General features: G+C 37.1%; 1 protein-coding gene across 1 annotated transcript in view; it reads right to left on the bottom strand.

The window, feature by feature from the left end:
• Positions 1–13673, bottom strand: part of LOC306875283 (DNA-binding protein RFX7-like) — a 31812-nt gene extending 18139 nt beyond the window's left edge. The window contains 1 exon segment of the mRNA XM_079425754.1: positions 13427–13673. Coding sequence (XP_079281880.1) covers positions 13427–13542 — 116 coding nt within the window. The 5' untranslated portion in view covers positions 13543–13673.
• Positions 13674–15336: the final 1663 nt, after the last annotated feature.

Below are 15336 nucleotides of genomic sequence, written 5' to 3'. Positions count from 1 at the left end.
TTGCACTGGCCCCGAGCCTCGAGCCATCAGACCATACTTACTGTCAAGTCCTGATTTGCCAATCACTGGAGCTATACCACATACTATGGCTTTTAATTATAGGCTATCCAATCAGGCAGCGTGTTATTCCTACAATCTGACTTCTTAATCCCATATAAAACCTTTCAGGCTTATGCCAGAGGCCAAAGCCAAGCAGCATGTGTGTTCTTAGAGAGTCTTGTGCCTAGGAGCAAGTAAGAGGTCAGGGAAATAATGAACTGTTACTAGGTGAGTCGCCATTTGCTCCCACGTGGCTTCAGGCCAGGTAACTCTCATTAAACTGTATCTAGGTAGTCATGAAGCAGATAAAGGATCACACAGTGGTGTTGTCAAGGCAGGCAGTAAAAACAGGATTTCCCGTTTATATCACTTCCTGTAGCAACAACAAGCCGACACCTGATTCTGGCTTGCAATAAAGCTGAACATGCAATCATCAACAGCAAAGTTTAACTGTATTAGTCTGGTGTTCACCTGATACACCTGAAACAGCCCTAGACAGCAATATGCCATAAGTGCAATGCAATATTATTTGTCATTAGGACTGGGAGATATGTCAAAAATATCTTATCGATAATCGCCTTAATATTGCAATAGGGCTGCAACTAACGATTATTTTGATAATCGATTAGTTGGCCGATTATTCTTTCGATTAATCGATTAATCGGATTAAAAAATATTGACCAAAAAAAACACTATTCCACATTCTGCCCAATGTTCTACAAACAAACGTGACAACTGAATGCTATGAAAACATACAGTGCTTAATTTATTAGACCACTTATCATAATAAAGAGAAAACATATTTTAGAAATTTGTCAAAAATTTGTTTAAATTTAAAAATGTTATTGTCATTTATTGGACATAATAAAAAATGGCCTCATAACAGCTTGCATTCTTGCTGGTATTGTTTATGTACTTTTTGACTGCAATTGGGTATCGCGAAAAAAAAAATACTCAAAAAATACAAAAAAAAAAATAAGTGCTCTGGTTTTCTTTCATAGATAACAGCAATAATGATATTATAGCATTAAAAATAGCCTACTGTTACTAAAGAGCTTACACATATTGGAGTACTAACCAGTACAGAAAGCCGAAAAATGATTTTGGTTATCACCAATACTGTTACTTTAGAGCAGCAGTGGCACAAACCTTACATAAACACATTGTTAAACTTACATAAATTTGTTAAGCATTGTAAAAATTGAATATAGTTTAAACCTCTATTAAAAATTAAAATAATAAAGATAATAATAAAGACGAATAAAAACACAAACTCAGTGTTAACCAACAGGTAAGAGTAATGTTCTGCAGGAACTATGATCACAGTCACCTCCTCATTTCTTTATCCTGTAAAAGGCCGTTATGGAGCGTCTCATGTTTATATTCAGACAGACAATTACATGCTGTTATCCCTTTAAAGTTCCTACTCTCATAAAATATTCGCACTGCATGTTGACTTTTAAACCTTAAATTAACTTTCAACAACAGATAATTCAGCACAGTGGATATGTTTGCGCTGAAAAGCCTATTAATTGTCTCCCTCTCTACTGTGTTCTGTCCGTCTGACGCGCGGGCGCGCGCGCGCCCGCCGCGCCGGCGCTCATTCGGTATTTTAAACTTAACACAGACTGTCAGGACGGACCTTCATGCAAAAATGGAAATGCTCGCGTGAATTTGTGGCATTTATAGATAAGGATATGACCGTAAACTGAACGTTTTTGCGCTGAGGACGCACACGCATCTGTCAAAGCGCCTGACAGGGCAAGCCATTACTCTTATGCATTAACTTAAAGCTTAAAATAAAGAATTATCATGTTTTGGGCAGCTTGGATCACGTGCTTCTCCGGCAAAATCTCATTCTGTTTCCTCCACTATTTTTAGATGCATTTTGTCCATAGAAATGCATTATTCAGTGCCGTAATTTGACTAACCAGCTGAAGTTGGACGTACACTGTGGGCAGCCCCGATTAATCGATAATGAAAATCGTTGTCGATGATTTTCATAATCGATAATAATCGATTTTATCGATTAGTTGTTGCAGCCCTATATTGCAATATCTGATAATATTGTCTACCCAAGCCCCACCTCCACCATGCACCGCCCCCGCCAAGACAACATTGCCGACATGCACCATAAATACACACCATGTTCAGTTTGGTCTTAATTATTGGCACATTAAAGTTTGGTTTTACTTTTCTTAGTTTGTGCTTAAGCTAACAGAAAACATTAGCTTTGCTGTTATGCTGGTGTCATCATTATACAGTCTGTTTAAATAAATATTCAGAAACACATGGAGTGCTACTATTTGTCTTTTTTCTGTTTCACTTTTATTAAACTGCAGATCAAAATAGAGTAGGCCTATGCCCTAAATAAAGATAAATTATATTGGAACACATCTCCAAATTAATCGCATAGACAGATGTACATTGCCATTACAATAGTCAGCGCAGAACAACAGGCAAATAAAATATAAACTGAGGTTAGTGATTCAGTAAAGATTTTCTTTTCTTTTGTTCTTTGATTAACATTAATGACCGGTGGCACTTAAGACATAACCAATTGTATTTATTAGGGCTGGGATGATACGCTAATCCAGTGCTTCTCAAAGTCCGGACTCCGGTCCGGATCTGGACCCGGAGGGAATTCAATCCGGACCCGCTTCTATTTCATATTTCAAGAACACTAATTATATTTCCTACTTTGATAAACGCACGTTAAACTTGTAAATCATTTGTTTATTTATTCTTATTTTTTTATGTCTTTTGGAGAAGGTCCGAAATTGCAGGCGAGATATTGAAACTTTTCCTTCATGACATTTGTTGTCATCATGACATCCAGTGAGCTTATGACGTTTGGCGTAATCGGGCGACATTTCACCACTAATATTTTAATTTTTTTGTTTTGTTTTGCTATCACTTATATTATGGCAATTTGTCTTATAGCAGTGCCCAGTGTACATTTATTTGTGGCGGCTTGTCACAATATCAAAACTGACCGCTACAAATAGATTTTCCAAAAGGCTTATACTTCGTTGAATAAACTGAGCACTGCGCGTTTCAAAAATAAAATGCTGCGCGGGTGTTTTTATGTGACTGTATCTTTTAAAAGAACCGTCCGTTTTCTTCAGAAAAGCTTTGATGCCAATTTTCATTTGGTCTTTCCTGTAATGGCTGATAAAGTAGCGCTTATTTGATTACAGTCGTTACCGGGGAAACAGCTATATAGCACGCTCCAACAGCGCCTCCTGCTGGCAGAGAATCAACTTGCATTTGCTAGTCTGCGGGAAACACTGGTGTCTGTCAGCAAACATAAACAAAAAAGCATGCTTCAGAACTGTTTTGAGAAGGTGCTTACGTTTTGAGCCATGTATTATTACTATGAATTAGCCTACTACTACTACTATTACTATCTTGTGCCCTGCAATAACCATTTACGCAAACTCTCTTTTGATATAAAGGGAAAAAAATAGAAAATCGGCCCAAAAAATCAGCATCATATATCGGCCATAGGCTGCCCTGATTTCTAAATATCGGCATTGGCCAGAGAAAAAACATTATAGGTCGACTTCTACTGCTGACACTTAAATTAATTGTTTTGCCACTTTTGCACTTGTTATTAAAGTATTTTGAATGCAAAGGGAACCTTTTTTTTTTTTTTTAAATGAGTGTTTATTTGTTATATGTTATGTATGTTTATTAAAAACACGTTTTGTAATAACCAATTGTTCCGGACCTTTGGCACTGATGAAAATTCAGATTTGGACCTTTGAATGTAGACTTTGAGAACCCCTGCGCTAATCTAATAAACTATTGCGATTCGATATTACAATTTATTATGATTTTTGTTTGCTAATTAAAGACTAGACCATGGAAAATGTTTGATTATAACCTTAAAAGAGACACTATACGAGTCATAAACAAAAACAATGCATCACATCTTTCTGAACCTTTATTTCAGGAGCATACACATACACAGTGTATATTTAAAGTACCTTGAACCATGAACTTGAACAAATGTTCAACAAAATTAAAATACTTTCTGAAATAAAATAAAGTCCTATGATACTTTGCATACCGTTTTAGTCATGTTTAGTCATGTTTTCCCGGCAGATGCAGGGCTCGCAAAATTTCAAAATCCCTGGTAGCCCTTCGGGCAGGTACTCTTCAGATTTTGGTAGCCCGAAAATTTATTTAACTAGCCCAAAAAAAAAAATAAAAACATTTTTTTTAATATAGAAAATCAGATAGGAGTCTAAATGTCAATCAAAAATATTTTCAATACACAAATATCAACAAATATGAAGGAATTTTATTTCACTATTTACAGGGTATCTGCAGAATAAAAAAAAATAAGGAAATGTATGACCCATTTTAAGAGCTGCACAAGTAAAATGAACACAGTATGAGCGGAGTTGGACAATGTCTATGGTAACATACAGTATTAAGCCATAAAACGACATGATTTACAGTTCAGATACAGACCATTTTTATTAAAAGGGATAAATCAAGCATATAAATTATTATATTAATTTAAAACAAATAAATATTACGTTCTTAATTGTTTAGATTTTTAGAAGGCACATTAACTTCTCTCTCATTTACAACACTATGGCCTGGTTTCACAGACAGGGCTTAGACAAAGCCAGGATTAGGCCATAGTTCAATTAGCACATTAATGTCATTTTTATTAACATGCCTTAGAAAAAACATTACTGGTGTGCATCTTGAGACAAAACAAAGGCACTGATATGTTTTAAGATCAGTCAGTGCAAGTTTCTTTCAGTTGAAACAGCTCAGAATTACATTTTAGTCTAGGACTTAAGCCTTGTCTGTGAAACCGGGGGTATGTGTTTGCTGCTTAAAAACATGGGTCGATATTTGCATTGACCTGACCATAAGCAGCAAGAAAGGCTTATTGGAAATGAAAATTCATTCCTTCTTCAGGAGCGGCTTAATGTTATTTCCCTCAGGGAAATTCCCTGTTAGAAACAGTACACAAAGCAGCGCCGTCCACGCTCATAAACGCTGCTTTATCAGGCATTATAGGTAAGATGAAATAAAAATGCCAACGACACGTTTCTGAAGACAGTCGGTTCCCTTCAGATACATTCACATGAAGACATCCGTGTCATGTTTTGATTTGAAACATGTATTCAATGACATCATTGCCTTTTGAAGTTTAATGCAGCTATATCGCGATTCTTGTCTTTCCACCCCCAACTCTAAGACCTCTTGAAATTATAGTTAAGACATTTATTATAACATTTAAAGCATTTAAACGTTTTTATGGCCTTAAGTTTGATACAACTAAATTGAAGAATTTTTAAGGACCTGTGGGAGCCCTGTATTTTAAGGTAGCCCGTCGGACAGGGAGGTAATTAATTTTGGTAGTCCGACTGGAAAACATTATAGCCCCGAGACGTCGGGCTAGCGATTTTGCGAGCCCTGAGTTGGGATTCAAAACGTGAAGGTGCAGAAAAAATTCTGGAAGAGGTTTGATCCTCTGCCTCCGTCATGGTTTTGCTTTTCTATTCCCAACCCTCCTACTAAATTATTTCATTCTTACATGCAAAACGACTGGATATAGTAGTAAGTCACCTTACTACTACACCTGTATGGTGACTTACTACTATACCTGTATGGTGACTTACTACTATACCTGTATGGTGACTTACTACTATACCTGACTACTATACCTGTATGGTGACTTACTACTATACCTGTATGGTGACTTACTACTATACCTGTATGGTGACTTACTACTATACCTGTATGGTGACTTACTACTACACCTGTATGGTGACTTACTACTATACCTGTATGGTGACTTACTACTATACCTGTATGGTGACTTACTACTATACCTGTATGGTGACTTACTACTATACCTGTATGGTGACTTACTAGGTTTATCATTTGTCATTTTTTTTTGTCCTGATAATGTCAATAATCGTCTGTTTCCTAACTGTCGACATCAACATCGCGATACTTAGGAGACATCTTCAATATACGATAATATCATCATATAGCCCAGCACTATACTGCATGATAATGTCTGATTTTTTTTTTTTATGATCAATCATTGGTGTGATTTTTCAGTATGTGTGCACATCCCTTGCACTTGAATTTGGGACCAGAGAGGGAGTTGTGAGGGAACAACCGCCTCTTAATGGCAATTGGTGTTGTAATGGATTAACTACCACCACTTTTGTCCATACAATCATCAATCTATATTAACAATGAGCAATAATTTTACATACAGCCACATAAAGCAAATATGATATAAATATACATTCATTTATAACAAAACAACTTAAAATCAAGTCATTTAAGGTTTGTTTTTTCCTGTAAACAGTGGCCTGATTTAAGCCACAGACACTGCCCCTGCCCGTAAGATCCCCTCCTCCAGCTGGCCGCATGTGCTCCGATCATAACAGAAACGTAAACAACCGCATGAGAGAGCGAGACAGAGAGAAGTGGGGGTGGAAGGTGAGAGGTCACTGTGTCACTGGTTGGAAGGGATAGTTGTGGACGTCTCTATCTTTTGCTCTCAATAAGATTGTTCTGGGAAGAGGGCAGAGGCCTGTGAGCTTCACGGCTATTTCCACATGAGCAGAGTGCTGACTTGAGAACAGCCAGACATCACAACAGAGACTAGCACTACTGCTAGTCAGCATGACCTACATGTGTGATATCTGAGTGTCAGTGTGTGTGTAAGAGAGATTGACGATGAGAAAGCTCTCTCTATCTCACCGACAGACAGAAAACTCCACTGAACCTGCTGAACTCAGCTACTACTGTTCTGCGTCTCATAACCTCATGTGTGCACTAACACACACAACTTAATCAAGCCATCAGCACTGAGCACACAATCATGCTACACTTAAATGGGAGTAATTTAAGTGTATAATACAGGCACAATATAACTAAATTAAAGATACATAACTGGTAAAGCGATATATACATAGACTTCTCCTTTATTTTATTTTACACATCCAAATATTTGAAGCACAAATGAGTATCATTGACAGCATGCTAAAGCTATTAGCACTTAAGAGTGCTGCTAATAGCAGAAAACTGAGCATGGCAGGCTTCCTTCCAGCTGCTCCTCTAACAGGAACTGTCTGACTTCCCAGACTGCTGTGAGCAGAGAGGTGATCTAAGGTCTCAAACACATGGCTGCTAAATTACTGATATCTTAATATCTCAGAGAGGAAAAGTAAGAGCATGCATACTGTAATGTTTTCCCACTCTTAAGTTAGTATGTTGTAAATACGGGGGTGCCAGACAGGATTTCTGTCATTTAGTTAAGGTTTGGGGTCATTTTTTGTCAAGTTTCAAGAGTGGCTACCTTGAAGGACCTACATATTACGTAATATAACGCAAAGTCTGAGGTTTGGGGTCTTAAGCTCACCCAGGCTGTATGCATTTGCTCAAACATGCAGTAAAACAATATTATTTTGAAATATTATTACAATTTATAACATTTTTCCAATGATTTTTTAATTTTTTTTATTTAAGATATAGATTCTTTGATGAAAGGAAAGTTCAAAAGAACAGCATTTATTTGAAGTAGAAATCTTTTGTAAAATTATAAATGACTTTACTGCCAATTTTGAACAATTTAATGCATCCTTGCTGAATAAAAGTGTTGTTTTCTTGCAAAAATAAAATAAATAAATAGATGCATTAAAAAAATCTTACTGACAGCCTTTTCTCTTACAACTCTTCTGGTCTTTTAACTGTGTGCAAATATAAAAAATTTCTACTTGCAAAACCTAACACATTCTAAGTAAATTGAAGAAATACAGAGAGGAAATGCTACGATACATGCTATGATTACTAGTTTGCTGAATGTCTTCTCAAACAGGAAAACTGTAAACTTCATTGGGTATTTTGCAGACCTAATAGAATGTTTATGCATCAAAACCACAGACATAGATCCTTCCATTGTTTGAGCATTGGCCTAGATGTAGGCTAAACCAAAACAGAGTCATCTTACAGCGCCAAAGAAGCAGTCGTGAGCCGTTCTCAGAGACTGCAGTTTGCTAAAAACAGCTGGGCTTTTTGCCAGCGGTGCTATGGCTCATTTTCATTTCTCTTTGAAGGTGATTACCACCATTGTGTTTGGATCTTTTCCCCTCCTCCCAATTCCATCCAATTTCCCTTCATATGTAGATGAACAAAGATTCACACTGATGTTCATGTACATACACATGAACATCCATGTAAAAATAAGGGACCAAATTCACCCCCGTCCAACCCTCAGCTTAGTGAATTTAAGGTCCGTTGTTAATCTAAAATTACCTGACAGATTTCGCACAAATTAACTCTGAAATAAGATCAAAGCGCTAAATCACAATATTGAACCAAAATTACAGCTCATTTTAGAACAACCCCCTCTGCTGGTCTGTTGCTAAAAGTAAATTATTTTCCCCTAACAGTAACAGGTGAGATTCTAGTGATTTGTCGTCTACCTTCATTTTGGTATTGCTTCAGTAAGCAGTATTTATGCATTAATCATCTCCAACATCAACGTATAAATTACAAGATATTCCCATTAATGACTCTTTACCATTGGCAAATCACAATCTCTTTTCCACAAGATTTGCAAGCACCAGTGCCAAATACCCGGTTCTTTTCCACAGAGACCGTCCCATGTGCCAACCAGCATGCCAAATGCAGATGGGGCTATCAGCTATCACATCGGCAGACCTAACCTTTAGAGCTCTACTCAGAGTGAAGGGCAAGGAGCATAGGCTGAGACAGTCCACTCATCACATGCATGTCTGCTCAAATGGTCAATCCATTCAATAGTACTTAAAGCTATAATGAACAGCAGAATCTGAGTGTGAATGATGCACAACTTCAAGTTCAAATTCCAGACATCTGTCAAATTCACAACGGAGAGAAATACAGCAACTTAAAATTGGTATTGGTATGCCAATGTTGTGATTAGAAAAGTAAACCAGTAATTATCAAATCCACTGTTATACAGATCACAATAAAATAATTATTTCACTGCTAAAAAGCCAACCTAAAGAGTGAAATGGATTATCAAAAAACTTATTGTTTTGTTCTAATCTGTAAAAGCCAAGTGCTGGAAATTAAACTGATATTGTAATTTTGTGTGTTGGTTAACTGAAATTAACTGGTAAAATAACTATCAATTTTGTATACAAGAATCTATTCCAATAGTACCACTTAACAGTCTAGTCCATTAAGAGCAGCTATAGCGAGACAAAACACTGTTACTTAATGAGTGGATTAACTGTTATTTATTTGTCCTCCTAAACCAGTATACTTAAAGCTTCCCAGGAAGTTACATTTAAGGTCAAAATGTCAACATGGTTTCATCACTCCACTGATTAGCTGTACTGATTTATGCATAATTCAATAAACATCAGAGTAATGAGTAGGGCTGGTATCGTTCAAAAATGTTCGATATCGATACCGATACCTTGAGTTCGATACCGGTTCCTGAACGATACTTTTTTCGATACCAATTTTATGAAAACCATTTTAACAAGATTACATTCTCTCAAAAAACTTTGGTTTTATTTTTTTCAGCTTGTTGACATTTATACAGACTCAAGGACTCATCTCCTGAGCCACTGCACAAAGGAACAAAATATATCCAACACAATTAATCAGTACAAATAATTTTAATAAAGCTCAATAGTTTTCAGTTTACACTAGTGCGTGCTCGTTTTAAAACGCATAGCTCAGACAGAATCATCATTTCTAGGTTGTTAAAGACTTCAAAATTTAAAATCTTTCATAAGTGGATGTTTTATTTTCTTTCACAATATGTTTTATTGTTATTAAATTCTATGTTGTAGTATGTCTAATTATTTGAATGCATAAAAACTACTTAGTTTATTCAAATTTATTCTTAAAATAGCCTTATGAAATGTTTTCTTTTTCCTCAGAAATAATGTGTTCTGTATCTGGTTTTCAAATGAAGGCAAAAAAAATTATTTCATTTTTCTTTTAAATTATTGAAAATAAAACTTTATTTATTTTGGCAAACAAAATGTTACTATTAAAATTAAAACATGGAAGAAATGTTGTGTGATAATTACTTAAAAAACAAGAGTTTTAATAATTTTAATAGTAGCCTAGTAGTAGCAGTATGTACTGTCTGCTGAACAATATTAATATATTTCTGCCGCAGTGTCTTCCAAGTTAAACCGAACTTTTATTTTGATGGGTTTCCGGGAATACCTTTATAGTTCTGTGTGTATATGATATGACGTTAGTTTTACTCAAATCAAACGGTAAAATGCTCATGAAGTGACTCTCAGAGCAGTGCTAGAGCTGTTGTTCATGTGTTTATGTCCTCATTTAGTGAGACGGCAGACGCTGAAATGTCACGCGAGCTTCAGTCTGTGTCAAGTAAGCGAAACTGCGCGATACAGAGAGCAGACTGCTCCGTACGCTTTCGAATTGCTCTCGCGGATGTGTCAAACACTGATCAATCAGCACCGCGTCACTTCTAGGCTGTGTCCAAATTCAGGGTCTGCATCCTTCGGAGTACTCATTTGAAGGATGTTACGTCACAGCGCCGCGACGAAGGCTGTCCAAATTCGTAGGATCCTTCAAATGCGGCCCACAAATACGTCCTCCTTTTCCCCGAATTGGAAGGATGGGTGTGGTGGATCCTTTCCCGTCCTACCTATCCCATAATTCTTTTCGGCAGAGCGTAATGGCGGACGAAGCGAGCGGTAGCGGAGTGGGAGAGGAGTTTCTCAGACAAAACAAGCTAAAGTTTATGCTTCGGCTCAATGAATTTGTAGGAGAAATTAGTAGAATACTTAAAAACAAATAAAAATAGGCTATAATGGCTTACCTGGATGTGACTGTCTTGTAGTCTGATATAAAAAACTCTCCGACAACGAGCAAAGAAAGTATTTAATTTATTTAATTGCTTTATTTCTTCCAAAAGAATTAAAATGAGGAGAATAACTCTTTGTTTGTCCATTTTCCCGCTTCTTGCTTGGTGCTGTCACGGTTGCTAGGCGACAGGATATGAGCAAAGGAACTGAAAGAAGGGTAGGCTGTCCAAATTCACAAACACCGACTTCCGGGTTTTGCGGACGTCGGAGGATCCCTCCTCCTTCAACCGGGTAGGAAGGATCCTAAGGAGGATGCAGACCCTGAATTTGGACACAGCCCTAGTCAAACACACCTAGTGCTGCAGGTTTATTGGCTCACTGATGTTAATGAGATTAACCCCTTAGGTATCGAAATTTGTTACCGAACGACAAGACGTTTTTCGACACTCGGTGGTATCGAGGCAATTCGGTCGGTGCCTAAAAAGTATCGAACTCGATACCCAGCCCTAGTAATGAGGAATATGCTACATACAAGGTTCCCACACCTTTTTACAAATTAATTTGCATAAGCTTTTTCTAGTTCCTTATAAGAACTGGATAAGGACACATACTGTACTTTGTAGCTGACAAAATATTTCAACATTTAAATTTTCAGTGATATTTCCATTTTTCCATGACACACACACACAAACACCCATGGGTGTTTGTGTGTGTGTGTGTGTGTATATATATATATATTTACACACACACACAGAGTAAATACAGGGTGAGGCTAAACAAATCTACATCCCATACTGGAAGTACAGTAGAGCCGCTGCTGCAGATACATGTCATTGAGAGCATGTCTCAACATGCAAAAACAAGGGTGGTGGTGGTGAGGGGGATGGAGGCTGCAAAATAATCGTGTCAGCGTTTTTTATTTTCGTTTTAGCCAGCGTTTTGGAATTATTTTTGTGTCTTTATTATTCAAATAAAAATTCTGTATTTGAGAGCAAAACTAATTATTTTTTAATTAAAAAATAAAAGTTTGCAAAAAAAGTCTTCTTAAGGTTCAAAATTAAAGTAATTGAAAACAAAATAATTTGCAGTGCGTGTAAATCTTTAAAATATATATATTTTTCTTTGTGCACTTCAAAAACTTTTCATCACTAATCCACAAATGTTGCTCTCTTTCCTGCGGGTCTAAAACTTTTGTTTGCGAGTTGAAAAGTTTTTCTTGCGAGTGAAGCTGTGTGTCAGTGGGCGGTCTCTACGCACCAGGATGAAAGGCCCTTTTCTATTGGCCACTCTCCATTGAAGTGACAGGTTGACCACGCCCACTACGCTTTCCCGCCACTGACGCCAGTCTGACAGAAGAGCGAGCTTCTAGCAGTAATGGCCAGCAACCTCTCCTTTACTGGGTAAATTAGCTAATTTAACATCTTAAATTCAGTGACTAGTGAACTGAATTATTCTCTCTTCTCATGCTCCTCCACATAAATACATAACGTTAGCTAAGCCTGTCTGTAGTTGGTGATACCGCTGAATAGATTTGATTAGACAACAGTACCTTAGCTACAAGTTTCTATAGTCTTTGGTTAGCTATAGCTGTTTTGTGTGTGTGTGTATATAGAGAGAATAATACAGTTCACTAGCCACTGAATTTAAGATGTTAAATTAGCTAACTTACCCAGTAAAGGAGCGGTTGCTGGCCATTGCTGCTAGAAGCTCGCTCTTCTGTCAGACTGGCGTCAGTGGCGGGAAAGAGTAGTGGGCGTGGTCAACCTGTCACTTCAATGGAGAGTGGCCAATAGAAAAGGGCCTTTCATCCTGGTGCGTAGAGACCGCCCACTGACACACAGCTTCACTGGCAAGCAAAACTTTTCAACTCGCAAACAAAAGTTTTAGACCCGTCCCGCAAAAAAAGAAGGCAGGAAAGAGAGCAACATTTGTGGATTAGTGATGAAAAGTTTTTGAAGTGCACAAAGAAAAATATATATATTTTAAAGATTTACACGCACTGCAAATTATTTTGTTTTCAATTACTTTAATTTTGAACCTTAAGAAGACTTTTTTGCAAACTTTTATTTTTTAATTACAAAATAATTAGTTTTGCTCTCAAATACAGAATTTTTGTTTGAATAATAAAGACACAAAAATAATTCAATACACGTGACTTGTTTACCACCGCAAGCGCGCGCCCACTAAATCTGTCGCGACAAGACACAGACATTTCACTTTCTGTACTTTCAAAAGAAGATAAAAGCGGCTCTATAAATTACGACTACACTGTTCATGACAGTCAGGGCGAGTTACCCACCTCAGACTTTAACATGCGTAATCTTTCCAAAACAAACAATTTTGGTAAATTAACTTATCGTTATTATAATAATGAAAGAAACTGTGAGCTTAGTTGAATACAGAGAGTTACTCCAATCATGACTCAATGTCAAGTGGAAACGAAGGACCATCTAGAATAGAGCAAATTAGGATGGAAAGCCTTCAATTCCATTAACCCACACATATCAAGCAGCACTCAATTACTGGGCAATGTTTCGTACAGCGCTTACCAGATCGAGCTCTTTATTTTTAGCTGCAACGCATTCGCCTCAGCCCCTTGTAATCCTTGAACCGCGGAAGGTAAAGGTCCAACTCCAGCTCCAGACTGCTGCGGGTCATCAGCCATCACGATGGGGATCTGTTGAGACGAGGATGGGGATCTAATAAGTAGTCCTTAACCTGAACCTGGAGAATGCAGCTTTCCTCCGTAAATAGTACATCACGATCACCGCCTGTTGACTTCACGGACAAATCGGACTCGACTCTAATAGATCACGCTGGTAATTCATGGCTTGCGGTTGCAGTTGAGGTCACTAGCCCCTCGCGTGCATCAGGAGCAGAGAAACACTTGGAGCTGCAGCAGGTTCAGAGTCATACACTACCTCTCGCTCTCTGGCGACCACTGGGGAACTGATGCTGCTGGGACCGCGCATGCGCACTGCGCACCAGCGGAAACCCACACGAGGGAGCTGCAGCGAGTTCACGTAGTTCAGAATATTACCAGTCACTCGTGTCTGAAGCGTAACTGGCTGTCAGCAAGGACTGATAATATCCTTCTCATTGTTTTACAAGACCCCACCATAGTCAGTTGTTTGTCTTTTTTTTATCAGTCACGTTTAGTGTTCATCTTGGCGGTTGTGCTGGAATGCCCTTGAGATATTTAGTTAATAAAAAAAAAAAGAATGGTCTGAAATACACAACATACTGATTTTACCTTTGATTTACTTTAACGTAAATTAATTAAATAAATTATAAAAAATAGTAAAAATTAATTAACAAATTAATTAACCTTCATTTGGCCTTCCAACTCTAGCAGTCTATTCTTATTCTAATTTATCTATTTGTTTTTTATTTATAAAAAACTCTTGACCCTGATTCCATTTTATTATTAAAAAAAAGATCCTATAACACAAAGATCCTATTGTTTTTCTGTTCTTTTGACTTGTTTTATTTATATGTATATAATCTTGGTATAAGCTTTGATTCTAGTCTATGTTTTGAATCCTATATCAATCAGCTTGTCAAATCATGTTTTTTTCAACTTCTTAATATTGTCTGTCTACGACCTTCTTTAAATTTAAAAAATGCTGAAACTGTTGTCCATGTGTTTATTACGTCACGTTTGGATTATTGTGACTCCTTGCTTTATGGCCTGCCCAACAAAGTCCTGAATCGCTTGCAGCTAATCCAAAATTCAGCTGCTTGTGTTCTTATATCTACCAAAAAATCAGCCCACATCACTCTGGTTTTACAGCAGTTACATTGGCTCCCTGTCACCTATCGTATTCAGTTCAAGATTCTTGTTATAGTTTTCAAGGCCCGTCATGGTTTAGCACCTTCCTACCTTTCTGAATGAATTCTCCCCTATGTCTGTGCCCGTACTTTGATATCTAGCTCTGATAATTTGCTTGCCGTACCCAAATTCAGGCTACCTAGTGTGTGTGGTAAGACTTTCTGTTTCTGCTGCCAAGTTCTGGAATAAACTACCACAAGGTCTCCATGTTATCTCCTCACTCCAGACCTTTAAAACTCCCCTCAAAACTCGCTTATTTACAATATGTTTTCTTAATTGATTGCTTGCCTTAATTTTCTGCTTTATGTTTGGTTTGTAACTTATCTGTATATTGCATATTATTGCATCTATGTCTGCTGCTTGGTTGTTCATGTTATATACTATTTGTGTACGCTTGTTTTTTTGCTGTTCTTGTTTCTGTTTACCTTATGTAAAGTGTCCCTGGTATTTGAAAGGCATATAAATAATATGTAATAATAATAAATAATATGTATAAAGGTATATAAATAAAATGTATTATTATTATTTATGTATGTTTATATGTATGTATGTATGTGTGTGTTTGTGTGTGTGTGTGTGTGTGTGTGTATATATATATATATATATATATATACACAGTACATACAT

The sequence above is a fragment of the Barbus barbus genome (genome assembly GCF_936440315.1).
Source record: "Barbus barbus genome assembly, chromosome: 1".
NCBI classification, from domain to species: Eukaryota; Metazoa; Chordata; class Actinopteri; order Cypriniformes; family Cyprinidae; genus Barbus; species Barbus barbus.
Note: the sequence above shows the minus strand (reverse complement) of the source record. Positions and strands in the feature narration are given on the sequence as shown.